The 27,842-nt window shown below is 42.9% G+C and overlaps 1 protein-coding gene across 7 annotated transcripts in view; it reads left to right on the top strand.

Annotated features, from left to right (window-relative positions):
* The window catches only part of map4k2 (mitogen-activated protein kinase kinase kinase kinase 2), a 39,169-nt gene that overhangs the window by 4,279 nt on the left and 7,048 nt on the right, over positions 1-27,842 (top strand). The window contains exons 2-25 of one of the 7 annotated variants that reach the window (XM_080792962.1): positions 1,431-1,488; positions 2,312-2,402; positions 3,667-3,731; positions 4,432-4,487; positions 5,849-5,896; positions 6,065-6,107; positions 6,243-6,315; positions 7,243-7,374; positions 8,227-8,289; positions 9,538-9,619; positions 10,805-10,915; positions 13,023-13,104; positions 16,367-16,425; positions 16,507-16,556; positions 17,225-17,263; positions 17,810-17,843; positions 19,419-19,566; positions 21,189-21,361; positions 22,074-22,115; positions 25,245-25,329; positions 25,414-25,493; positions 26,330-26,390; positions 26,586-26,709; positions 27,775-27,833. In XM_080792962.1, coding sequence (XP_080649088.1) covers positions 1,431-1,488; positions 2,312-2,402; positions 3,667-3,731; positions 4,432-4,487; positions 5,849-5,896; positions 6,065-6,107; positions 6,243-6,315; positions 7,243-7,374; positions 8,227-8,289; positions 9,538-9,619; positions 10,805-10,915; positions 13,023-13,104; positions 16,367-16,425; positions 16,507-16,556; positions 17,225-17,263; positions 17,810-17,843; positions 19,419-19,566; positions 21,189-21,361; positions 22,074-22,115; positions 25,245-25,329; positions 25,414-25,493; positions 26,330-26,390; positions 26,586-26,709; positions 27,775-27,833 — 1,858 coding nt within the window. Of the gene's footprint in view, positions 1-1,430; positions 1,489-2,311; positions 2,403-3,666; positions 3,732-4,431; positions 4,488-5,848; positions 5,897-6,064; positions 6,108-6,242; positions 6,316-7,242; positions 7,375-8,226; positions 8,290-9,537; positions 9,620-10,804; positions 10,916-13,022; positions 13,105-16,366; positions 16,426-16,506; positions 16,557-17,224; positions 17,264-17,809; positions 17,844-19,418; positions 19,567-21,188; positions 21,362-22,073; positions 22,116-25,244; positions 25,330-25,413; positions 25,494-26,329; positions 26,391-26,585; positions 26,710-27,771; positions 27,834-27,842 lie in introns of all 7 variants that reach the window. The other 6 variants (XM_080792966.1, XM_080792960.1, XM_080792961.1 and 3 more) reach the window with 6 other exon arrangements.

The following is a 27,842-nucleotide window of genomic DNA, read 5'->3' as shown; positions in this document are numbered from 1 at the left end:
CCAAAGCCACCTTCCTTCTTCTTGTCTGCCGTTGTGACATTTACAGCTAACCACATGTCACAACAACAGCATGCGTTGCTGCGTCGTGATCACAATCTCATTCTCCCACCCTATTCCATTCGAACCGAGATATTTTGACTGCAAAATTCATAGCCATGCATGGTATAGTAGTCAAAGCCTGTGATTTAACCGTTGTCATGTCCTGGAGGTTTATCACAAAACATACATTACCGTAATCACCTTGTCTTCTAAATCACAAGGACCCCGAAAATGATAAATTGGCCACCGACCCCCATCTGACAATATGTTGTTCCAACTTGTTGTTAGGGGGTGTCAATTCTCGTTATGAACGATTCAAAATCGATTCATAATTACCAAAAAAACATTTTTTATAGTTTTTTATTTTATTTTATTATTACAGTTAAAACAGGAGTTTTTACTAAATGGTGTTTGTGATATGAAATGTAAGCTCACCCTAATCACAGTAAACATCATGTCTTCAGTCATTTTCAAGTTAGTATAGTCACTTCAGTTGGCTGGAGTAGATTGTGATGAAATCCTATGTATTGAATCGAGAATCATTTTGAATAGAGAATTGTTTTGAATCTGGAATAAAAAAAAAAAATTGGATTGAGAATCAAGTTGAATCGTGACCCCAATAATCGGAATCGAATCAAATCGTGGGACAGCCAAAGATTCACATCCCTACTTGTTGTTCCTGATTAGATTCACATCCCTACTTGTTGTTCCTGATTAGGTGACCCGACTATAGTTGTATTGCATGTCTTGCCAACAACAACCCTGTATTTGTCAGGTGGTGACGACGAAAACCTCTCCAGTCAATGATTCTGTCATTAGTGCCATACACTAAGCTGCCCTTGTCGCTTGGGTCGTGTTTCTGGGTTCTCAATCGTAAGTTCGTAACCCTAATACCGGCTGTTATAGCATCAGTATTCAGTACCAAGGTGGAAGCCAAGGTGAGATGACTTGCAAGTTGCAGAAACTAATCTTAGTTTATCACCATTTAAGATAACAGAGCAGTTGGAGGGAAGCCCAGAATCGTGATAGTGGAGTACAATGACAAAGCTCCGAGCTACAATGAAGAAAGCACATTTTGATGCCGTTTCTGTATATATCAAACAACTAGGAATTCCAGCGCAATACTTATGACAATTGTGCCATGAAGATATTTCATATTATGATATCATATTTCATATTAGCTCACAGCCTCACAGAGGCATCATTTGTAAATTTGATTTGTGAATGGTGGTTTTATAATATCAGCAGCTCCCCATAATACCACTACAAACACTGGATATCAAAGATTGTAAGAGAAGTGATTCAGAAGTAAGTCATAGTTCAAGTTCATACCAAAGTCCTTATGGCCCCCCCTTTCAGAAAACTCTTTCTATTTCTCTCATCCTTTCCAGGCACGTATCATCAGGAACTCTGAAATGGCAGCCATCAAGATTGTCAAGTTGGATCCTGGTAAGCTAAAGCCCAGTGATGTAAATAGGTTTCCAATGTAAGGAGTCCCGGGATGCAGGGATGGTCTTTTAGATGAGTCACAGGGACATTTTATGAGTCCCACTTCAACAACGTTAGGAGTCATATTTTGCAGCATTTAACTCCCATTTCACTTTAAATGGTTATAATGTGGGTTATATTCATGTAGAAAACAGAAGAAAAAATGATTATTATAACTAAAGCTAGCAAAATAAACTAGAATAAAAAAAACAGTACAGTAGTGCATCCCGTGGATGCAGAGGTCGTTGTTTTTATTGCGTCCCTTAACTATAAACTGCGTTTTGGGATGCAAAATGCACCCTATTTTAATCTCTGAAAGCCTGATTTATAATTGCTTGCGCATGGTGTCTCGCATCTAAAATAGCAGTCACAGCATGAATCAGGCGTAACATGACTTGCTCACAAATTGTTGTTAGTCACACTAATCTCTCAAGACTTGTTTTTTACCGATGGGTTCCCAGATTGGGAACTGTGATTTATAGGGCTGTATTCTGCGTGTCTTAAGTACCAGGTCTTATTCCCTAACTTGAGTAAACTAAAGACCTGGAGGCGTGAACAATGCCATTTGGCTATTCTGAGTGGCTAAAGAGCATTGATCACGCCTCCAGGTCTTTAGTTTACTCAAGTTAGGGAATAAGACCTGGAACTTAAGACACGCAAAATACAGCCCATAGGTTGCTTTTACTGTTCTGTGTGCTACTGTATGTGACACAAGTTTGCTGTCGTGTAAAGTAAACGCCTGAATACATCTAATCTCTAATCGATCAATCGTCTTGCCGTTCAGGTGATGACATCACGTCCATCCAGCAGGAAATTACCATGATGAAGGAGTGCAAACACAAAAACATTGTGGCCTACTTCGGCAGCTATCACAGGTGCTGTAAGGTTTTTTAATTAGGTTCACACCTAATGTTAATCTATTTTGGGCGGGAACCCCTTTTGGTGTTTTAAACATTATGTTATGATTTAGCTATTGAGAAATAGCAGATCTACAAGCTCATAGCGCGCCACCGAGTGGCGTGCTACGAGCTTGTAGGTCTGCTATTTTTGAAAAGTCGTGAAAATGTGGTGCAAATCTTTGAATATATATTCCAAAGCGAACATTTTTAACAAGAATATTGGCTTCTGGGGGGTCCCTGGAACTACATATTTTGAGATGGGGGTCCGTGGCCCAATAGAGATAATTCTGGGGGTTCCTTGACATGAAAACGGTTGAGCACCACTGACATAGAAACATGGGTTTTTCAGAAAAATGTTTTATTTTAATCGACCTCAGTCCAAAATGGGTTAAGTGACTCCACAGTCTAGTACTTGAGCGGGCCAACTGGAGCAGTTGGAGGTTGCTCAAAGGTGTTCTCTAGCAGTGTTTGATCAGGGTCGTGCAGAGGAAATTGTTCTTTTTCCCCCCTGCGTAGTTGTTGCAGGGAATCAAAACCGGCGACGCTTATCATGCCCGGGTTTTCAGCCTGTGCTGTTTACAGATCTGTGGCATTCCTTGGATTGTTGGCAGACATGAATGTAGTTTGTCTCTTAGTTCCTCACACCGCTGCCCCCAGAATGCAGAATTCCTCTCCCACTCTCCTTGTGACATGTTGTGTGTTCCTAATGAAGTTGCTCTGACTGCATCATAGCTCACCACCAGTGAAATGTTTCTTTTGGCATGCTTCTCCAACGTTGTCGTACCATGTACAAGAGTTGTTTCTCATTTGTAATGAATCAAGTTTGATACTTTTGCTCTGCAAACTCAAGGTCAGATTGTGCTTTTTGTCAAGCACACAAAACTCTGCTGCAGTCAGTCTTCTAAAAATGTCTCTAGAAAAGATAATCAGAACTTTGGACTGAATGTCCTTACTTCAACCCTGGCGTCCCTATTCTGGGGCCAACATTGGACAAAAATAGCAGCTCTATGTGCTCACTGAGATTGTTGATTTGGCTATTTCCTTTGGCAGATTTGGTGAAGAGGAAAGAAACAGGCATGGGGCGAGTATAGACTATAGAGCCATGGGAGTAGAGGGAAAAAAGGAGTGGACCATGTACAGAGCTCTGTGCGACCAGGTCATCTAAGTAAAGGGTTTACATGGTTAAGCCTGGACAATAGCAGTGTGAGACAACCAGCTGAAGTTGTGCGTCTCTTTACAGGAACACCAAGCTGTGGATCTGTATGGAGTACTGTGGTGGAGGGTCACTCCAGGACATCTACCACGGTAAAAAGCACACCGCACGCTGTCTCTCTCTCCCCCTCTTCACATCTATGGAGCTATTAAAATGGGTTCAGTTCATCTTCCAACAACGAACAGATCTAGTGTTTCTCTTTTATTTTTTTTCTTTATTTTTTTAAAGATATTTTTTTGCGGCTTACGCCTTTTATTGGTTTTTTGAAGGGACAGACAGTAGGCTGACAGGAAACGGGAGAGAGATGGGGCAAGACATGCATTAAAGGCCGTGTCGGGCTCGGGAGTCGAACCCGCGGCACACTGCGACTGGATTACCAGTCGGGTGCCCAGACGGTTACGCCACCACCTGGGCCAGATCTAGTGTTTCTTCATGATAAAAAAAAACATTTACAATATACAGTACTTATTTACACACTTTAAAAAAACATACGCCCCACACAGTGCTGTATTGTGTATAGCTGTAAGCATCGGTTCTTTATTTGAACTCCATACTGTGTACTGTGCACAGTACAGTATGCTGAACATGATGTAAGCCAAGCCCGTTGGCCAGTTCCTCATTCACGTGAGGTTACACGATGCATAAACCTGTTTTTGATTCAAAGCAGAACACCCGCCCATAGAATAGTTTGTGTTATATTATATTTGTGAATATTACCTGACGTAGGCCCATAATATTTGTTGTTGTTCCTCCTGTGTGAGCACTGGCCATTAATCAAAGTGTTCCTTGCAGTGACGGGCCCATTGAAGGAGAAACAGATCGCCTACGTCTGCAGAGAAACCCTCCAGGTGAGCTGTTTTGGGGTTTCATTTCTCTCCCAGGCAGCTGATGTCCACTGTCTGCATGCTAGGCTCATCGTGTTGCGGCTCAGAATTGTCGGGAATATACACACTCTGCTGAGACGCTGAATCATGCTGTTGTGTTCCCAGCCGCAGTAAGGGCAAAGTAGTAGTTAACCTAGCCAGATACCGCTAAATATAGCTGTACTGCATAGCAGAGAATGACAGAGTACAGCAACGTAACATCTGTTGCTTCTCAATAACGTATATGACTTATTTGTTTACATTTTCATCAATATTAAGAATGGCCTATTTGTATACAGTCTTATCAACCGTGAAACATTTATAGCAGTTAAACTATAGCAGGTGTCTATTGTCATACGTTAGTGTACATTCCAGGAGTCCATGTGCAAAATGGGAAGACTAAAGCAGGGATCTTTAACCCAACAACAGAACAGGTGCTAGTGGTGTTCATAGTTGTCTGAATCTACTGTAGATCTCAATCTTTTTTTCTATTATTCGTGTAGCACTAGCTTGATGGCGAGGCTGTGGCTGAAGGTTATTGGCCTCCTCGCTAATAATAACTTTATTTTAATAATAACTTTATTTATATAGCACCTTTCTAGGCATGAGCCACAAAGTGCTGCACAGGAATAATAACAAGAAAAAAATCACAATAGAAAAATAGAAAAACAAATGAGTGACATGATCTATCATAATGAACGTAATAAACAAGAAATACCCAAACATTAAACAAATCGAGATAACACAAGATCAGTAAAAGGCATGGGAAAAACAAAAACTGTTATTTATAGGAATGCTTTTTGAAACAAATGGGTTTTTAATAGGGATTTAAAACGTGCGAGGGAGTCAGTGAGGCGAATTAACTCATCATGGGTGGGAGGGTTTCCTCAGGATAGCTTCCAGCTTCCTCCTCATCCTCTCCTAACCTCCCGATTGTCCAGTTCAACTCCAGCTACAGAGCTGAGAGCCTTCCTCAGCAGCCTGTTCAGTTTGTTAGTTTACACACATCATGTTGATATTAGGTCTGGTTTTTGAGAGAACCGGGGACGCGTTCTGGTACAATGCAGCATGTCTTCCAGACGCTGGGGCACCTTCTTTAGTGCAGGGAGAGAGAGTGTGTGTGTGTGTGTGTCTGTTTGTGTGTGGATCGTGTGTGTGTGTGATCTGAATGAGTAAAGGGACAAACTAGGGCGTCTTGGTGGCTCAGTCTGCAAGCACAGTGACCACAGTGAGAAAACAGGGACACATTCTTTCACCTGATATTATTTATTGATGATGTTCATATTTGTTTTCTGTGATTACCGGTGTATGACCATATAAAAATATATATGATTTCTTGTCCCCAGGGCTTGTATCATCTGCATGAAACTAGCAAAATGCACAGAGACATAAAGGTACAGTCATGTTCACAGTTTTCTTTTTTCCCCATTTTTTACCAGGGTACTACTTTAAGTTGTCGTCTACATTCAGATACTTTGTTAGTACTGGGTGTGTGAGCGAGTGTGTCACATCCATTAGCCTGTGAAACAGAGCTCACATTCGCTTCTCTCTCTTATCCACAGGGAGCGAACATCCTTCTGACAGAGCGAGGAGATGTGAAACTGGGTCAGTAATGACCTATGCACTGTGCATGCATGCACGCACGCACACACGCACGCACACCCTGCTCGCCCAATATCACCGTGGGTCAAAATTACTGTCTCATTAGATGTCATGCCCAATGCTGTCTCCCCTCTATAGCGGATTTTGGTGTTGCAGCAGAGATCAGCGCCTCTGTGGCCAAACGGAAATCTTTCATAGGAACTCCCTACTGGTAAGATCATGAACGTTCCTGTCCTGGCCTCGTCTTGACATTGAAAATATAATCCCCTCATTCTTAATCTTTACACACTCTTCTGATGTTGATGTGGCAAATTGCATGGAATGCAGTGCAGGGTTTGCTCAGGGACAGACAAAACAAACATTAAACTCTGTCCATTGTCAATGGCGTTTTTAATGTTTGTCTAGGAAAGATAAACATTAAACCTGTTTTATTTTTTGAGCGCCCCTCAAAAATAAAAGAATCACATGGAAATGACTTAAAATGAGAAAAGTTCTCCGTAACTGTTGAAAACGCAGCTGTCCAGTTATGAAGAATCATAGTGGAAGTGGAAGAAGTTGGTGGTAGTTCATGCTGTATTGACTATATTGGCCTGTCCATTCTACATTGGTCAAATACAAAACCAACTATATTTGCAATGCTCTGGAAGCTTTTCTACTGTTACATTTTTGAGGGACAGCTTTAATGTTTGTGTTGTCTGAACAGACATTAAAAATGCCATTGACAATGAACGGAGAATTTACGTCATATGTGTCTGAGCAAATCGGCATATGTATGTCGGTGGGAACCCTTGGCCAATAAGGGACCACCATTTTTGATGATGATTAGAGCGCCCCTCACTTCACACGGGTGTGATTTTTTTTTAATTAAATGTATATTGATTAAATAAGTGTTAGTGAGTTTACCAGGGTGTACTCCTGTGTACACCCTGTACACCCTGTACGCTGGATGTGTCCTGTGTCTGCATGTGTCCGGGCTAGATTTAGCGAAAGTACAGTTTTTTCCCCTATTCTTTCAATTTCCAGAATTTAAAATGATCTCTTGGCCTGACTTTAACTGTGTAATTTGCACCATGTGAATTCCTTCACGCCCTTTATGTATGAATAATACATACATATTAAATTGTATTTAATCAACCAGGATGGCACCAGAAGTGGCAGCTGTGGAGAAGAAGGGTGGTTACAACCATCTGTGTGACATCTGGGCCGTGGGCATCACCGCCATCGAACTGGCAGAGCTCCAGCCGCCCATGTTTGACCTCCACCCAATGAGGTGATTTCAGCAGCCGCTCCGACTCAGACAAGCATAGGCAGACACAAGCGCACGCACGCACGCACGCACGCACACAGTGTGACTGGTCCAGTCCACAAGGTGCAAAGCGAGGGTACTGAACAACTGTTGCCAAATACGGGTAAAAAGGGGTAATTTCTAATTTCAAACCCTGTTTGCTTTGACAGGTATACCCTGAAAGCCTGTCATGGTTTATATGAATGAATCCTAGACCTCTATCGTCTAATAAACACAAGGGGGTTCGGTGCGGTCCGCTGTGAGACGTTGGCAGAAGGCCCAGAATTCAATACGCCACTCCTCGTGGTTGGTGGGAGGGGTGTATTAATCGTTATGATGAACGTGGGGGATTCAGAAGACCCATATTTGGTCAGAGGAGTTAGTACAATCCCAGCCAGTGTCGAGGTAGAGAGACATTTTGTTGTGTAACATTTGGCTGACTGGCTGTGTTTCCAGCGACAGTACACAGTATAAACCATTGAAACGTCTGTCCAGTGTCAGTGGGGTGACATTTCAAACTGTCTTGCAGGCTGTTAGAAAGTAACTTATTACTTAAAGTAATATTATGTATTTGTCCAGTAACTGTTAAAGAGTAAAGAGCGGATACGGAAACGATGCACACTTGCCTGTACGTGTGAATTATCGGATGCGGAAGGGCAGACCTTAAACCGTCCGGAACACTTTTGGGGACAAAATATGCAATTACTTGGGACGAGAAAAAAATAAAGTAAAGTAATGAGTAAATAGTTACTTTTGGCAGGGAGTAATATGTAACTTTTTTTTTTACTAGTAATAGGTATTGACATTTTTGAGTAACTTTTCCAACACTGGTTGCAGAGCCCTCATGTTGATGTCCAAGAGCAACTTCCAACCTCCCAGACTCAAGGATAAGACCAAGTGGTGAGATTAAGTGTTCCCTTTTCCACATTTCTTATGTCCATAATTATTTCCCCTGTCATTCTCTGGATCTGTATACATATTGTACGACATGCTCCTCCTGTTTTGGAAATATGGGGCTAGTTCTTTTTTCGATCCCCTTATTAACACCCCCAACACCCGGGGTTATTTAATCCATTAACCCATTCTGACCGGGAACCCGTTTTGGTGTTAGCATCATGTTATGCTTTAGCTATTGAAAAACAGCAGATCTACAAGCTCATAGCGCGCCACCGAGTGGCGCGCTACGAGCTTGTAGGTCTGCTATTTTTTGAAAAATCGAAAGAACGACTGACATTTTCAAAATCTGATCTCAGGTCAGAATGGGTTAATCGGACCAGTGTGTGTCCAGTGGAAACCTCGTATGAATCTGATCTCAGGTCAGAATGGGCTAAATCATAGCGCCCATCGATTTATAGCAGCGGAGCACTTTTACCGACGGACCGGATGTTATCCTGGATGTGGTTGAAGCACCGAGGATTATCATGTAGGCTGTTTCTACCATGGGAGTACTATGGGGTCAGCCGCGGGAAAGACATTTTTTGTAAAACTGGATTAATGCTCTTTAAAAGTATATTCAGTGATTTCACTCACAAAACCTTAGGTTTCGTTTTTGGCTGGGACCTAAGCCTTTCATCCAATCAGGATAGAGAGCCAAAAACGAGGGGTTAACTGGGGACACGGAGGAACTCCTTATATGGTCAGCACACTCTATAGTAGAGAGGATTATCACAACAAAACAAAATAATTAAGTGAAATCACTGAATATACCTTTAATCTAATCTCGCGATTGTCATATTATGGATTAAATAGCTATTCACGAGATATCTCGAGGTTCATTACTTTTCTCTTGGTTGGTAATTTATCATATTCACACGCCACCCATTTTGTACTTTGTCTTTCTAACCATCTCGTTTGTCTTCTGCCCTCCCTCTTAAGGCAGATGTATGCTTTGGCATATGATGGTGTTGCATGCCGCAATGTCACTGATGCAACGTGTTGCATCAGCTTGTAGATCTGCTATTTCCGTCATGCAACACCATCATACATAAATTAAGCATTAAAAAGTTGCATAGAAACATTGCAGAGGTCTGAATTTCCCTTTCCACTCAACACTTCCTGGCTGACTTCTGTTTTTTCCCTCATCCACTTTTTACTCTTTCCCTCTCTCCCTTCCCTCTCTCCCTTCTCTCTCTCTATCTCTCTCTGCAGGACTACAGCGTTCCAGAGTTTTGTGAAGATGGCGCTCATTAAAAACCCACGCAAACGACCCTCAGCTGAGACCTTGCTGCAGGTAGGTGTGCCTCCTCCTGTTGTTCATCATCACTGAGTAGAGTCATCTGTCCTCGTGTGCTCTCTGTAGTTTGGGAGCTATGTTTCTATGTCAGTCGTTCTTCGATTATTTTTAAATAGCAGACCTACAAGTGGCGCGCTACAAGCTTTGAGATCTTTTGAGATTTAGGAAGGAATAAACTCCCACACACTGTCGTCCTAACCTGAATAGAACAGTTTATTAAACATTGTTTCATGGACTTTTTCTCCTACGCAACCTGGCTCTTCAATACAATTCAGTTTGTGTCATCACTCATCATGCAGGGCAACATGCAACAAAATTAGCAGTGGGCAGTACGATACAGAATGTTAAATTTAAGACATTCACTACACTCACCCGCAAGAACACAGAAAGGCACAGTGCAGGCCATGCCACATCCATGATTGGCATTACATTATAAATGTATGACAGTTAGAGTAGACTAGAGTGTTCATCGTTGACATTGTCCTGGGAGAAAAGCCTTGTGGTTCTGGCCCGGGGGGACAATGTTTGGTACCGTTCCCCTTGGCACCGTTTTGAACAGTCCATTACATGGGTGGGTGCTGATGCAGATTTTCCAGTAGATGTCCTGGTGGGTGTCAGGGTGCTGATGGTGCACTCACCACTCAGCCACTTTTACTCCATGCTTCAGGACCTTTTGATCAGTGACGGTGCAGTTGCCACATCACACTGTTACGCAGGATGTTCTAATGCTTTCCCCAGTGCTTAAGTGGTCCATTTCCCTCAAAAAATAAAGCCGTCATTAGCCAATCATGGAGTCGTTAGGGATCTTTTCAGGTCATGAGCGGCGTGAACAGCCAGGCACCTGAGGCCTAGTTCACACGTACCAAACAAATCAAACCAGATCAAACCATGTGACTCCCATTGGAAAAGCATTGTGGTGGCCCAAAAAAAACAAAAAAACGAACAAACATTTGCTTGATTGGTGTTTGGTACTGTGTGTGGACTAGGCCTAAAGCTTGTCATCTTCAGCTTTAGCTCCGTCGATGAAGATGGGGGTGATGTCTGCTTCTGTTGGGTCTTTCAGACATCCCCTATCACTTCCTTTTGTGAGGTTGTTGTTGGAGCACCATGTCATTAGCCAAAGTGATTTCCCCTCCCCTCAGGGACCAGTAAACACTTCACTATGCTGTTCCTTTCCTCCAGCATCCGTTTGTGACTCAGCTGCTGACCCGTAACCTGGTGATCGAGCTGCTGGACATGGCTAACAACCCTGAGCTCCATTCCACACACAGCATGGACGACAACGAGCTGGAGGTCAGTACGCAGGCGCTTGGTGTAATTAAGCAATTACTCAGGACAGCCCATGGTGCTTTATGTTATTATATCACACCTTCACGCCAGGCCAATAAACCCCTCGGGTATGACACGGTATAGCCTACTGACAATGTACCCTGGGCTGGGGTGAGTTATTGCCATTATAACATAATTACTGTCGCAGCCGAATCAACCCAGTGCGGTCACTGCAGTGTAATATTAATATTATCTGATTATGGCTCTGATTATTAACTGATACTCATTGTCTAGGCATTTAGCTAAGGCTGTGTCATGACAGAACTCATTCAACTCAGCGCGTCAGTACAAGCATGGTGTGAGTGTGTTCAATACCTGTCTCCCACAACATCGCTTACACACACACACCCTGGGGTTCATGTCCCGTGGCAGCACAAAAAACACTAATCTATCCAGCTAATGTTTCAGTTCAACCGTGGTATTATTTCCCTTAATCAGTGACATTGGCTATGAGGGTCATAGTTTCTAAATATGGAAATGGGATGTGTAACGGGATGTGTGAATGTACCTACACATGGACATAATAGCCGGGTTATACCACACCTATCTACCAATTACATTGCATTATTTGACCACCTGTTTTATGAAGACAGATAGACAAACAGGCGTGCAGTACAGGCTGAAAGATTTTGACAATGGACATACATAAGACTAAGTGATTGGACAATGCCATCTGAAATGTTGAAAAAATATATATTTACACATTGTATTAGTAAATTGTATCCTGGTCCCTCTCATTTTCAGAATACCAAATGGAATGTGTTTTTCCCCACAGACAACACAATGAAAACTAAAATGTGTAGACAATCAAAATAAACAATTTATTTGACATTATCTGAATTGGCATGATAGTGTAAACCCCAATCATCTGGTATTCCAAGTAGATTAAACATTCCTGCTAACTAAATAGCAACATACTGTAGGACAGATAAGTAAATAGACAAACCAGCCCAGTTCTCTAATCTCTGTTCTGTTCTGTAGACCGTATCGGTAAACTGAGTTCTGTCATTCAGTAAAAAATGAATCATCGTATTCTATGTGAATGTGTTTGTCTTGCCAATGCTAACAGAGGACTTTGTTGCTCAACTTGACTTCAGTTCAGTATCAGTGCAGTTACCCAGACAGCTCCATATGCTGTCTATGCATGCAAAGTGAGAGAGACTTTGAGGGGAAATACAATATTAGTTAAATAATTATATTATAATATATTTACTTGCATTTAGCTGAGATCACTGACTGGGAAAACAAAGGGCAAAATCTGATAAAATAGGCATATTCCAAAAACGTTTTACTGGCCCAGTCAAATATGAATTGCTTGACCATCACTGGCTGTGGGCAAATGATGGCCATGCATATGGCTCTGTGTTGAGTTTGTTGATAAAATCTAAACAAGGAAATGTTTGAAGCAAACTGAAGGAGTCGCACATGTGTGTGTATTTAACAGTCAGTCAGTCAAACAGTAGTCTTGCATAGCCAGATTATCAGATATTTATTTTCCACCCAGTTTCAGCCCCTACTTTGAACTTAATGTCACTAATTGAACTAATTGAAGTTTGATTTCCGGTTTCGTCATCATAATGTGACAGCCTCGTCATCAGGTCCCGGATAAATCCGCTGTTTCTTTTTAATTATTTTAAAACAGCAAATTAAACGCATTAAACAAATATATTTATATATTTACGCGCGGTGGAACACTGGATTAAACAATTAGCGGCCCTCAAACTGTTAATGAATTGAATATGAAGGACCCAATGGAAACGAGACATAAGCTTTCTTGGGTATTAGATCCTCTCCGAAGACCTTGCATTGAACTGTACTTTCATGTGCTTTTTTCCCCTGCAAACTGTTAATAATGTATTCAATCAATCAAAACCAGTCGGCAAGCAGCGATATCTGACTACCAACAAGATAGACACTGTCTCTCCCAGATCTCAGTCATCCTGCTCTATGCCTGTGCCTCCACCCTCCAGTGTCTCTCTCACATCTCAGTCATCCTGCTCTAGGCCTGTGCCTCCACCCTCCAGTGTCTCTGCCAGATCTCACTCATCCCCATTACGTGTGTGGTTTACAGATCGGGGAAGCCGCTCCTGACAAGATCCGGTCAGCAGGGAAAAAACACCTTCCTGTGGAGAGGACTCTTTCTGAGGAGCAATGTGAGCACAATAACACACACTTTTGGGGGTGGTAAAATATGTATTTGGGACCAGCAGACACAGTAAATATCGATCTGCAGGCTGGAAGAGCGGCTAATTTAACTCTGCTCTTGTCATACAGTAGTTCTCTGTCTCTCTCTCAGTCCCACTCACTACACACACAATTTTGTGAGTTGCGCTGCTTTTTACTGGCATCGTAGTTGAACACTCCATGTAAATATGTTTCACATTTATCTTTCTTAGTTGTGCCAACGGTCACACGCATCCTCTCTCTCTCGACCCACTAACCAGGGACAGGCTTCACGCACAAACATCCACACGCATTATCTCTCTACTACACACATTCAAGAGCTTTCCCCGGCAAATCCTTACACAAACATTTTATGAAGCATTTTGTTTATAGATATTGACGGTACTATACTGTATATGGCAGGACTAGAAATCGACGCACAATTATTACACATGCATACATCCTGGATTACGTTGATCTCTCCCGTCGCCTTTTATTCAAATGGATACTAGTCTCTAGGTCTAGGAAATGCGCTTTAGTGAGTGAGTGTTTGTGGTGTGGCAAGTGGCTACCGTGTTTGTGCGCGTAACCTTGGAAGTTGAGGTTAACACCAGTCTTAAGGTCTTGCTCGATGACACACATTGGGGCCTCTTGACACAAGACGCACGTTGACAGTGGGAGCACTGTGAAGTCACTCAGGGCAGGCGCCCGGCGCACATAGAGCCCGCCACTGTCCAGCACACACACGCACATGCCATGTTTTTGCTGCCATCCTCTGACGTGGACCCCTGTCCACACATGTGGGACATGGGGGGTGGGGTGGGGGGGGGGGGGGGGTCTCGGAACGGGAGGCCGCAAGCAGGACAGCAAGAGAGGGCCATGAGGGAAGCCGTGAGTGGGGAGTGACTGAGACGCTATTGTTCCGATTCATATCGCAGAGATTACAGCACTGACCACAGGGCGTGTTCATGGACAATGAGGCCACTCTTCGGCGAGGACAAGTGACACATATTTAGACATGATGCATGTACTGTATGGAAGTGCAGTGCCCAGCCCCAAGGACTGTCATTGAGGGTGGCCTGAGTAGGGCCAGACACATATATCAGTCGGCCCAACTCATTGTCAGTATCAGTGTATATGCCGATTTTGTAGAACATAATGCATAAGAATAATATGCTTAAGTTGGGGTAATTGAAAATGTGTGTTTTTGAGGGGCGCAACCCCCTCCAATGCATGGCTTGCTGAAATTACGTCAGTGGCCAGCCAGGTCTATATGGACCTTTAATGTTTGTCGAGAGCCTATAATTATACATTTCCTGTCCCAGCAAAAGTCTATGGAATTTAATGTTTGTTTAGGGTAAACGTCGATGTAGCCTAATTCGTGTCAGCCAAGTCTATGGACTTTGTTTGTTTGCTTATTTAGGTTAATGACAACGTAAGACGTCATCTGGCTGATCTAAATACTTCCCTCGCCACGCCCCTCACTTCACAAGAGTGTGATTTATAGATATATCTTTGTAATAATTAAATTCCCAGGTTTTATGTTTCAGTTTCACAAAAATAATTAAATATATAAGTGATTGTTAACCACCTTCATTAAAAAATGTGTATTGGAAAAAGAAAAACGTTTTTGTCCCAACCCAAGCCTTTGGTGTGGTTTGGGCTTTAGATCCGGGCTGAGGTGCCTTAGTGCACAAATTGTACATACCTTTCCCCCCCATGCCATATTATGTTATGCTGATGTGGGCTTCTTCGTATGTGTTTTGAACTTTCTTACCCACATCATAAATACTGTAGTATTTATGATCTGGGTAAGAAAGTTCAAAATAGCATTATTTTACATCCACAACAACTTAACTTAAAGGGACAAAAATATAAATTTTCTTACCAATTACACACCCAAAGGAGCCTTGAATTCATGGAGACTTTGTAGTTTTTCTGGCATTCCTAAGCCAATCATTTGAATGGAGACTTGTTGAGTCTCCTGCCAGTCATCAAATTATTGGCAAAGGAATGTGACAAAAACACAAAAAAAAAGTCCATGAATTCAACACTCCATGGGGCGAGTAATCGATAGACAAATAGTAATTTTGGGGGTGAACTATCCCTACAACACAGAGGACTTTACTGTCTGTTTAACTCTGTTATATCATACCAATGTTGGGTTGTGGGTTGAGGCCGGGGCTGGTGTGTGTCATAGAGCGGACTGCCTGAAGGCCAGTGCACCATCGTGCTGAGTCATTGACACAATGATGGCTCTTTAGTGGTCGGACAAACCACACAATCCCTAATTTATGTCAAAAAAACAACCCCAGAGGCTTTTACAGCATTCTCCTCTTCTCTGAATATGAACCCCTTCCCAGTAGTCTCTCAAGACAGACATGTTGGCTCCCACTATGTTCTGCCTAACAGCCTGTACTTTGGAAACGCAAATAAAACCGAGTGGAAAATAAAGCGGATGTCACGTGACTCACGTCATATCCTCCACTCCACCTGGGAGCCAAATAGAGGGTATGCACATGCATAAAGTGAGTGGCGAAGTGCGTGGCAGAGTGAGTTTAATGCAATCAGATAGGACTTTTCTCTTTGGATGTATGGGCTGTCATGGCCAGAAAGTAGTTTTTCAGGGGCCCTAGCCCCTCCTATGCTCAGCTTTGTGTGCGATAAGAGCGCCCCTCACTTCACACAAGTGTGATTTTCTTTACCCGCCCAGTAGGCGTTCCCGCATAACTTCCAGGTATGATGATGATGTCACGCGCATAGTCATACCGAAGCCTAGCTAGCTAGCTGCTTCGCAAAAATGGATACTCAAAATATATATTTTACAGATCATGTTTTACATTTTCATGAACACTGTGTCGTTATTGGTCGACGAATACCCTTCCAGTCTGGAGAGCACAACAGGAAGTTGTTGAGAATGGCTTCCCGTTCTCAACTTGTACGGGGTGAAATTATAGACCCTGTAGCACCGTGGATAGACTTGGGACTATACCTTCCATATATCATATTGACACAGCAACGTGGGGTCCTGGGACCCCCAGGGGTCCTCGAGGGGGTTCCAGGGGGTCCCAAGCTAAATTATTGATACTTAGGTCCCAGAGATAAAAAACCATTCGTATCTGTGGTCTGTGGCCTAATGTACCGGTATATCAATCTGGGGTTAAAAGGGTTGAGAATCACTGGTCTACACTACAGTTGTTTAAAAATGTGAAACATGCCCATGAATATAAAATGTGTCATCTTGTGCTTTAGTTGACCAAGTGAAGTTTGGGCCTCCGCTAAGGAAAGTCACGGAGCCGTATCCTGACCTGGTAAGCTAAAAAGCTAGATTTTTTTTAGTTAAATACAAAATGAACGTTTAAGATGTTTAATCTCTGTTAATCACAACCCAGCAGGGCCCCTACGATGACGACTGGAGCCTCTCGGATGAAGACAACTCCCCGTAAGAACCTCCTCTCTTCATTGCTCCGCTATTCTTCCACCGCTATCCTCACACAGTCAAATGTACCGTGCAGAAAGGAACGGACCGTGACTGAAAACACGTCGCAACTTAAATAAATAAATAAATAAATGTTCCGTTAAACCAATACAATACAAATGAGACCATGCAACAGTCCACAGTTTTTTGCGTTTCTGTATACGACTCAAGCCTGATTTATATATTTTACCAGAGAAGATTTCAGTCTGTTTTTTCAAGTGGGCCCTCGACAAGAAACCAGGATACATGTATTTTCGTGTTGCACTGCGACACGTTGAGCTTGTAGATCAGCTATTTTCAGCTATTTTCAGTGGAAAGAAACGGTCATTACGACGGCATCAAGGCCCGCCAAAATACATTTTGTTCGACTAAATCAACTGTAGATTTAGTCGACTAAAATCTTATGATATTTAGTTTGACTAAAACTAGACTAACACTAAAACATTCCAGGTGGCTAAAACTAAATGAAAACTATTCAAAAGACTATGACTAAAACTAAAATCAAACTTTGCTTCCAAAAACAACACTGCCCCCACCCCCCCCTCCCCCCCTCCCCCTGTCATTGAGAGACCGTATTAATTAAGCCCCCACCGGCCCATAGGCAGATAAACAGCAGGTGTTCCTAATTGCAGGAGCCTGTTGGAATGTGTGGAGCAAGCTCTGCAGCTGAGGTAGGAACGACCTCTCCACTCCCCCGTATACCTACCGCTAATCAACACCGTCATCCTGTATCCCCCTCGTCTACACCTGCCCCCCCCCCCCCCCCCCTACAATGCCCCACGATTGTATAAAACATTAAGCACTTTCCATGTGATTATGGAATTGTGGTAGGCTTATGGCAATGATTCATTTTTATTTTTAAATAATCATTTATTTGTGTTCTCACGTAATCAGTGGTTTTGTGTGTGTGTGTGTGTGTGTGTGTGTGTGTGCGCGTGCGTGCTATCCCTAGCACATCAAAATTCAGTCCACAGCTGTCACAAATTAATCAATTTGAAGGAGAGCTTTTTGAACACAAACCCACTGGTTTTAAATGTTTGGCTTTTTTGCGCTTGTGGTGTTGTTTTGCCATTTGTTTTTGCTTGACCGTTCCGCTTCCCATCATAATGTCATCGCTCGGCAGTTAAATCTATTTGAATCTTAAACATGGCCATATTATTATTTACACATCCACTTTGCTCTTGATCTGGACATTGCTGTGTCTGTGTGCCTTTCAGGAGTTTGACCATCAAGAGGGTGCCCTCTGCTGACGTGAGTGGTGAACTGCATGCATGCAACAAGCATCAATACACAGACATGTCTATCTACTGTAATCATGATTCATAGCCCGGGTTGGATTTGTATAATTGCATTTCTTTGTTAAATTAAACATAAATATAAAAAATATCAGGAAATGTATTTAATTCGGTCTCATCAGAAGCAGGGATAAAACATCAGCCATAAAAATGAATGACCTCTGACCTCTGATCATTCTCATAGCAGTATTTCCTGCTCAGAATGATGGGTGTATTTTCTCACTTTCAACATTCCTTTATGTGTTAGTTCTGAGCAATAAAAACACTAAATGGCAAAAGAAAAAAAAGAATAATTTTGAATTACGAAATGGTTTGAGAATACTGATTTAGAAGGCATTTGTGCAATGGGCCTCATGTCCTAATATAAATAGTATATACGCACCTCTTCAGACTTCATCTTAGCTCGTTGCACTTGCCGTAGCACATGTCACGGACATGGTACTCTATAGTGTATGTATACTCATAGTTTTATACAGATATTCTACTGTTAGACGGATGTTAGGCTCTCAACTTGCTTATGATCCGTGATGACTATTTCTTTTTTTTTTTTAACTTAAATTTTTATTGTTTTACAAGACAGAAAAAACTAACTTACAATACATATAACATCACAGACGTACAAAAAATAAAAAACAGAAAAATACAACAGGCATCGACATTGCGTTTATAAAAAGTTACTTTATCTTTCCAGGCATTCCCAATTGTCTCTCATTCCCCTATACCCTTAAATATTGTCCATTTATACCATTTGTCCTCCATCTTTTCTTCTTGTAGCCTCAGACTGTGTGTTAGTTTTTCCATAAAATGAATCTCCTGAATCAAGTCCTCCCACTGTTCCTGTGTTGGAGGTTCCATCTGTCCCCATTTTCTTGTGATAGCTTTTTTTGCTGCCGCCAATAAAATGTTTATCAAATATCTATCCTCTCCTCGTATCTGACCCCCCATCAGGTTTCCTAAATACAAAACATCACACTTCATAGGCACCTCGTATCCCAATATCTTTTGTATCTGCTCATGTATCATTTTCCAAAAAACATCCATTTTGGGACATTTCCAAAAAACATGTGAGTGATCTACATTTGCATCCCCACAACCTCTCCAACATTGTATCTGTTGCTTCAACTGTTTACTCTTGATTTTTGGTGTTATAAAAAATCTGCATAGGTTTTTCCAAGAGAATTCCCTCCATATCCGTGAATTGGTAGTTGACTGATGCATTCTCCACATATGTGTCCAATCTTTTTCTGTAATTTCTATGTTTAGTTCTGCTTCCCATTTATTTTTTATGTATTCCGTTGAATGACTGCCACTCATCAGAGTTGTATATATTGCTGATATAATTCGAATATTTTTCCCCTTGTATATATTTTTGATGATTTGGACAATACCATTCACTTTGTGATGACTATTTCTATGTATTTGATGTATTACCTTGTGTTGTTCTTGACTTCTTGTACGTCGCTCTGGATTAAGAGCGTCTGCTAAATGCCTAAATTGAACAATAATGAGCCATAATGCTGTCCTCCTCCAGGGGCTTAAAGGGGGCAGGAAGAGTGGTCTGTTCAGCCTGCCCGCCTTCAGCTCGCTGACGTGCAGCACGGAGGACGAGGACCTGGCGCTGAGCAGCAGCACGCTGGCCCCCAACGCCGCCCTCGTGACCAACTCTACCTCCCCCTCAGGTAACCTCAACCTCAGCCTACCTCCCATACACCTCCCCCTCAGGTAACCTCAACCTCAGCCTACCTCCCATACACCTCCCTCTCAGGTAACCTCAACCTCAGCCTACCTCCCATACACCTCCCTCTCAGGTAACCTCAACCTCAGCCTACCTCCCATACACCTCCCTCTCAGGTAACCTCAACCTCAGCCTACCTCCCATACACCTCCCCCTCAGGTAATCTCAACCTCAGCCTACCTCCCATACACCTCCCCCTCAGGTAACCTCAACCTCAGCCTACCTCCCATACACCTCCCCCTCAGGTAACCTCAACCTCAGCCTACCTCCCATACACCTCCCCCTCAGGTAACCTCAACCTCAGCCTACCTCCCATACACCTCCCCCTCAGGTAACCCTAACGCAGGTGTATGGGAGGTCTCTCTCTCTCTCTCTCTCTCTCTCTCTCTCTTCTTCCCTTTCTTGTTTTTCTTGGAAAAAATGACACGATGGGAACTATGCACAAACGAGTTTCACCCACTTTTTTTACTTGTAAAACTGTGATGTGACAATAAAGCTGATTCTGTACAACACATTCGGCCTACCTCCCCATATCCTCCGCAGCAGTAGTGATTTTGACGCCATTGTCTACTAGTCTAGTTTTAGTCACCCAAAATATAAGATTTTAGTCCACTAAAATCTACAGTTGATTTTGTTGACTAAAATGTATTTTGGGGCGGGCCTTGATGCCGTCATAATGGCAGATTTTACAACTTTGTTGCATGCTGAAAACAGCCGATCTCACGACGCGTCGCAGTGCGACGCGTGAGCTTGTAGATGCTATTTTCAGCATGCAACCATGCATGAAATCACTTTTCTTTCAGTCCTACTGGATCTCTTCTCCACTAGTCTCTCCCTAAGACTTTAGTCTAGTCATTATTTTTTGACAAAATTGTCAGTATATTTAGTCTTAGTCATTAAGGAATTGGCCACATCCACACGGCAGCCATTTTGCTCCCTCCCTGTCAGAATGGGGGTTGCCCAGCCGCAAGCTGCAGATCACTCCATGTCCTGCATATACCACCTGTTTTAAAATTGCACATATGCAGGAGGCAGACAGGCAGTAGGACGTTGAGCTATCGGAAAAAATTAGTGCTTCCAAACTCAAACAATTTACAATTTAGGCATTTAGCAGACGCTCTTAATCCAGAGCGATTTACAGTAAGCAAGAACAGAAAACATTGTAATGCATCAAATACATAAAAAATAGTCATTGTGAATCATACGTAAGCTTAAGAACCTAACAGTTCCATATCTATCTAATGAAACTATAAGTGTATACACTACAGTGTTATGTCTACACAAAGTGTACATAAATTGAGCCTATGCAAAAATTATCTATGCACAGAATTTATTGACAGAAAGTTGGACGGTGGATTTAGTTTTCAAACAAGTAGGATATCCCAAACTCTCTGTACAGGTGCAATATTGGAGTTTATCGTCGCTGAATACAATCAGATCTGTTTCATGGAAGGGCTGTCAATGGAGGGTGTTGCAACATACAGTAGATGCACATTGCTTGTGTCTACGGGGTTTTCCCACCCCTCAAGTATTTGTCTCATTGTATGTTCCCATGTTGCCCTCCAGGCCTGGCCAGGTGTTCAGCCACACAGGACATCGTGCAGCGATGCAGTGACCCCTGCCTGTCAGGAGGGGGCGCCGTCACGGGCAAGACGGCTGGGCCGGTTACCTCTCCAAAAAGGGACACTACTCCCCTGTCACCGGAGTGGAGCACGCTGAGGAAAAAGACTGAGGACTCTGTGAGTTCCAGAGCGATGAGCGTATTCTGACAGAACAGTGGTTCCCAAATCTCAACTAGTAGGCTATCGTAAGATGTTGAAGGTGTAGGTGAAGTTTTTGTTAAAAGGTTCAAAGCTCACAATTATGATAGTAATCATTGCTATAGATGGAGTTTGTTCAGTTACAGAGTTCTCCCTGTCTCTGTCTCCAGCACTTGAATAACTGGTTGACAATTTCAGCCAATATGCAGAGAGTACCCATTTATCAGCTTCCATTTTATGGTATCAAGTTCAAAACTTGTACTGCTCATTTCTTTGTCATCTCTTCCAATTTTGTTTGTTTATCATGTATGGATGATTGTTTTAGTTTACTAAAGAGCTGGAGAGACCGGGATACCTCTATTACTGAACAAACACTATTGCAATGATTTCGATCAGAATATACTGTAGAGCAATTTAACACATTTTACAACAAAACACACCTACTGATTTTGAATCGTTAATTACTGTACATCTCACAACCCCCTTTTGGTTCCCAGTGGTTGAGAAACGCGGATGTTACGCAACCGTAAAAACATCAATAAACCTGTGTGATTTGTTAACCTAATAACCTGATTTACTGAGTGTGTTTTCTTTTTTTACCCTTTAAAACTGTGTGAGATCTAGCGTTGAAGTGACACCACTAATCTCGCTCCCTTTCTTTTCTTGTGTGTAACCTTGTTTTAATCTCCAGAGAGCCGACTGTCATGGACTCCCTCCCACCCCTCAAGTCCATGTAAGTGTGGAGGTGTAACGCACGGCAAACTGACCTTCTGCAAGGCTATAGGGCAGCTAAACAACACCAAACTGACCTTCTGCAAGGCTATAGGGCAGCTAAACAACACCAAACTGACCTTCTGCAAGGCTATAGGGCAGCTAAACAACACCAAACTGACCTGCTGCTAGGCTATAGGGCAGCTAAATGACACCAAACTGACCTTCTGCAAGGCTATAGGGCAGCTAAACAACACCAAACTGACCTTCTGCAAGGCTATAGGGCAGCTAAACAACACCAAACTGACCTGCTGCAAGGCTATAGGGCAGCTAAATGACACCATACTGACCTGCTGCAAGGCTATAGGGCAGCTAAACAACACCAAACTGACCTGCTGCAAGGCTATAGGGCAGCTAAACGACACCAAACTGACCTGCTGCAAGGCTATAGGGCAGCTAAACAACACCAAACTGACCTGCTGCAAGGCTATAGGGCAGCTAAACAACACCAAACTGACCTGCTGCAAGGCTATAGGGCAGCTAAATGACACCATACTGACCTGCTGCAAGGCTATAGGGCAGTTAAACAACACCATACTGACCTGCTGCAAGGCTATAGGGCAGCTAAATGACACCAAACTGACCTGCTGCAAGGCTATAGGGCAGTTAAACAACACCATACTGACCTGCTGCAAGGCTATAGGGCAGCTAAATGACACCATACTGACCTGCTGCAAGGCTATAGGGCAGCTAAATGACACCAAACTGACCTGCTGCAAGGCTATAGGGCAGTTAAACAACACCATACTGACCTGCTGCAAGGCTATAGGGCAGCTAAACAACACCATACTGACCTGCTGCAAGGCTATAGGGCAGCTAAACAACACCAAACTGACCTGCTGCAAGGCTATAGGGCAGTTAAACAACACCATACTGACCTGCTGCAAGGCTATAGGGCAGCTAAACAACACCAAACTGACCTGCTGCAAGGCTATAGGGCAGCTAAACAACACCAAACTGACCTGCTGCAAGGCTATAGGGCAGCTAAACAACACCAAACTGACCTTCTGCAAGGCTATAGGGCAGCTAAACAACACCAAACTGACCTGCTGCAAGGCTATAGGGCAGCTAAACAACACCAAACTGACCTGCTGCAAGGCTATAGGGCAGCTAAACAACACCAAACTGACCTGCTGCAAGGCTATAGGGCAGCTAAACAACACCAAACTGACCTTCTGCAAGGCTATAGGGCAGCTAAACAACACCAAACTGACCTTCTGCAAGGCTATAGGGCAGCTAAACAACACCAAACTGACCTGCTGCAAGGCTATAGGGCAGCTAAATGACACCATACTGACCTGCTGCAAGGCTATAGGGCAGCTAAACAACACCAAACTGACCTGCTGCAAGGCTATAGGGCAGCTAAACGACACCAAACTGACCTGCTGCAAGGCTATAGGGCAGCTAAACAACACCAAACTGACCTGCTGCAAGGCTATAGGGCAGCTAAACAACACCAAACTGACCTGCTGCAAGGCTATAGGGCAGCTAAATGACACCATACTGACCTGCTGCAAGGCTATAGGGCAGTTAAACAACACCATACTGACCTGCTGCAAGGCTATAGGGCAGCTAAATGACACCAAACTGACCTGCTGCAAGGCTATAGGGCAGTTAAACAACACCATACTGACCTGCTGCAAGGCTATAGGGCAGCTAAATGACACCATACTGACCTGCTGCAAGGCTATAGGGCAGCTAAATGACACCAAACTGACCTGCTGCAAGGCTATAGGGCAGTTAAACAACACCATACTGACCTGCTGCAAGGCTATAGGGCAGCTAAACAACACCATACTGACCTGCTGCAAGGCTATAGGGCAGCTAAACAACACCAAACTGACCTGCTGCAAGGCTATAGGGCAGTTAAACAACACCATACTGACCTGCTGCAAGGCTATAGGGCAGCTAAACAACACCAAACTGACCTGCTGCAAGGCTATAGGGCAGCTAAACAACACCAAACTGACCTGCTGCAAGGCTATAGGGCAGCTAAACAACACCAAACTGACCTTCTGCAAGGCTATAGGGCAGCTAAACAACACCAAACTGACCTGCTGCAAGGCTATAGGGCAGCTAAACAACACCAAACTGACCTGCTGCAAGGCTATAGGGCAGCTAAACAACACCAAACTGACCTGCTGCAAGGCTATAGGGCAGCTAAACGGCACCATAACCACACTCTCGTGCTCCCGGGCACTGCAGACTCTAATTATCATTCCCACCATGCATGTCAAAACTGTAAGAACAGACCAAAGCACACAAACAAAGACGGACAGCATTGTGATTTGGCGATAAGATCAGCTTTGTGTATTCCGTCACCGATAAACCTATCCGCATGGGCTGCTTTGATAACTAGTAACTATGTAACGACATTGGGCTGCTTTGATAACTAGTAACTACGTAACGACATTGGAACGAGTGAAGCTTAACGTTTGGATTTTGCTTCCACTGCCAGTGTGAACAACAGCTTATGCTCATATACTGTATATATAATATATAACCTGCTATTTAACAATGTAATTATAGGCCAATTGTATTACTAAAGTACTACAGTCAGTATAGTATGCTATACTGACTGTATAGCAACTTCCTCCTCTCGTGGTGTCATGATTCTTCATACCCACACAGCTGTTTTCTCAGCAGAACTTGTATCATTTTCATTAATAATAATAATTATTATTATTAAAGTTATTATAGTTATTATAAACTTTGTAATTATTATTATTTTTGAAGCAACTGATGTGGTTGTCTAGATATGGGTTAGTATTTATTTAACTATCTGAAGTAAGTTGTCCTTTATCTGTTGCCCTACCTTAACCCATTTTGGGGCGGGAATCCCTTTTGGTGTTAGCATTATGTTATACTTTAGCTATTGAGAAATAGCAGATCTACAAGCTCATAGCGCGCCACCGAGTGCCGCTCTACGAGCTTGTAGGTCTGCTATTTTTGAAAAATCGAAGAACGACTGTCATAGAAACATAGCTTTTTCAGAAAACTGTCAGGATGTAGAAGACATTTTTAGAATCTGATCTCGGGTCGAAATTTGAATAGCTTTGAGTGACAATGTTGATATACTGCTTTTTTGCAGATGGGAGCATGCTTTTCTAAGGTCTTCAACGGTTGCCCCCTGAAGATCCACTGCGCAGTGACTTGGATTCTACCGAAGACGAAAGGTAAGGCTAATGCCATCATTACCGCCAAGGGGGATTATCCTGACGACCGAGCAATGCTCAAACGTTGTCTTTTCTGCCCTATAGATCAGTACCTCATTCTGGGAGCAGAGGAGGGTGTCTATATACTCAACCTCAATGAGCTGCACGAAGACACACTAGAGAAGGTAAAAAATACCAAATCATATATTTGTGTCTACTTTAGATGCTTCTTGATGGCAGTGGTGCTGCTCGCAGTTTTCTACCCTGAAGTTAATGACATTCACCGACCCGGTGTCGGAACCAGAATTATTTTGATTGTATGTTATTGTTTGCACATTTATACAGTGTGAGGTACAGTATTTGTGTTAGAAATAACAAATAAGTGACGGGGAAGGTCCTTGCAGACTGGACGCGTTTTTTTTGAAAACCGGTGGAAGAACGGCCTTCAGAATAAGACACTGTCTATACATATTTATTAGAGAAACATGCCTACAGCCTTTTCGTTCTCAGAACATCAGGAAAAAAGGCCTATTATATTCTCTTGTGATTATTCTCTGCAATGTGTTTAGAAAAGATAGAAGGAGCCATTGCTATAAGGCTTCTTATTAGATTGCAGAAGAGATTGTGCTTCAGTATTTATATTACAACCAGATACAGTCTGCATCGCCACAAGCAGAACTTTGGGTGTTTTCGCTTCCATAATTGCAGCCATTTCACTTCCCCCAAATCGAGTACCATATACTATTATTCGTAGCATCTGCTTTGTTTGTGTTCGTTTGTGTTAAAAGTGTGATTTTGAGTCTTATTCTATTATTAATTTATGAGACTTATTTTGCCATGCAGGCAATGAGAGTGAAGGATATCATATGGCTTCCACTTTCTTTACTCCCAGAATTCAATCACAAAAGCAACAACATAAGCAACAGATTAAGACAATTGACATCGTGTCCAAGTTCTTTACAATCCAGGGTTCTAGTTAACCTCCGAACATTGTTTTAAGTCAACCTCTTCCTTCCCACAGTTGCTGCCCCAGAGGTGTACATGGCTCTATGTTATGAACAACGTTCTGATGTCCGTATCAGGTACATGACCATTCACGTGATCTCATTATGATGACAAAAACAACGCCCCCTGTTGGTACCCTAAACATACCCTAGACAGACAGACGGACGGACGGACGGACGAACGGACATTGCTGGTTGTAGGAGTGGTTGTACCACTCAAAAACAAATTGTTCTTAATGCTGTATTTCCCCCCCTTTCCTTTCCACCGACCAGGGAAGTCGTCACAACTGTATTCCCACAGTCTGTTAGGGCTGTTTGAGCAGAGAGGTCACGTCCAGAAGAAACACAGCAGCCTGTCTCTCGGCACCAACCGCCTCACGGAGAGGATCAGCCCAAGGTAGGTAGAACCGTAGAACCCTGGAGGAGAGGCCTCGCTGAGGTTATATATTTGATCCTTTAGCTGATTGAGAGACGGATGATGGCTAGAGACGGGTCAAAGCAGCTCCCTTGGTTTGTACGTGTCAGAGACACCTCTGTACAAAACAGGGCAGCACTAAAAACCCACATCTTATTATGCAATTTATATAAACTCACCCCCACAGCAAACCATTGTTGTCCCCCACCAATGTTATCGGTGGTGGACAATGATGACAATAAGATTTGTTTTTGGCTTTTGTGCCTTTTATTGATAGTTTAATTGAAGACGGATAGGAAAGAGGTAGAGAGAGAAGGGGAGAGAGACATGCAGCAAAGGTCGTCATGAACGGGGCTCGAACACGCAAGACGCTGTCAGGCCAGACATATGTCGCATGCGCCTGGACCACTAGGCCAGCGGGCGCCGGCCATGCTGTTTTGTTACGTTTTGTCCTGGTTTGTGTTTTTTTAGGCCAGTGGCCTTGTGGCTATGTGGCAGCATCTGGCCATGTGGCAGCATCTGGTTTGCTGAGAGTGATGCCTGAGACGGGTGAACGCAGCAGTGCACTGCATACAGATTGGGCTCTGTCAGCAATTACAGATGTTCCTACTGTATGTTCCTATTATGTATTATTATTATTATATTATGTATGCCTGCTCACCAAAACATTACTTATGCTGCTCTAATAGTACAGTTCACATTATGTATATGATTTTTAGTCAACTTTGTCTTAGACAAAGGGCCCGCATCGCGTAGTGTGATTTAAAAGCTTAGATAAATGACAGAACATGATGCTGTGGCATTGTCTCACAAAGCCTGGAAACCACAGACTTTTAAAAGTAAGTAATTTACTTAAAATGTGAAACACTTAATATCTGCCACAAATGTCTGTGTGAGTTGGTTGGTTTGAGATACTTCACTGTATCTCAAACCAATAATGTTAAGTATGATCATTTAGAAAAATGAGATTCTATATTGAGACGCTAACAGGAGGATGGTGATAAAAGCTAACGTCCAGGTGTTTCTTTCTGTTGGCTCCATCAGCAGGAAGTTTGCCATATCGGTGAAGATACCCGACACTAAAGGCTGTAGAAGATGCAGTTTAGGTAAGTACA

This window comes from Protomyctophum bolini, assembly GCF_963924005.1.
Source record: "Protomyctophum bolini genome assembly, chromosome: 20".
Lineage (NCBI taxonomy): Eukaryota > Metazoa > Chordata > Actinopteri > Myctophiformes > Myctophidae > Protomyctophum > Protomyctophum bolini.
The sequence above is the reverse complement of the archived record's forward strand: the minus strand, read 5'-3'. Positions and strand labels throughout refer to the sequence as shown.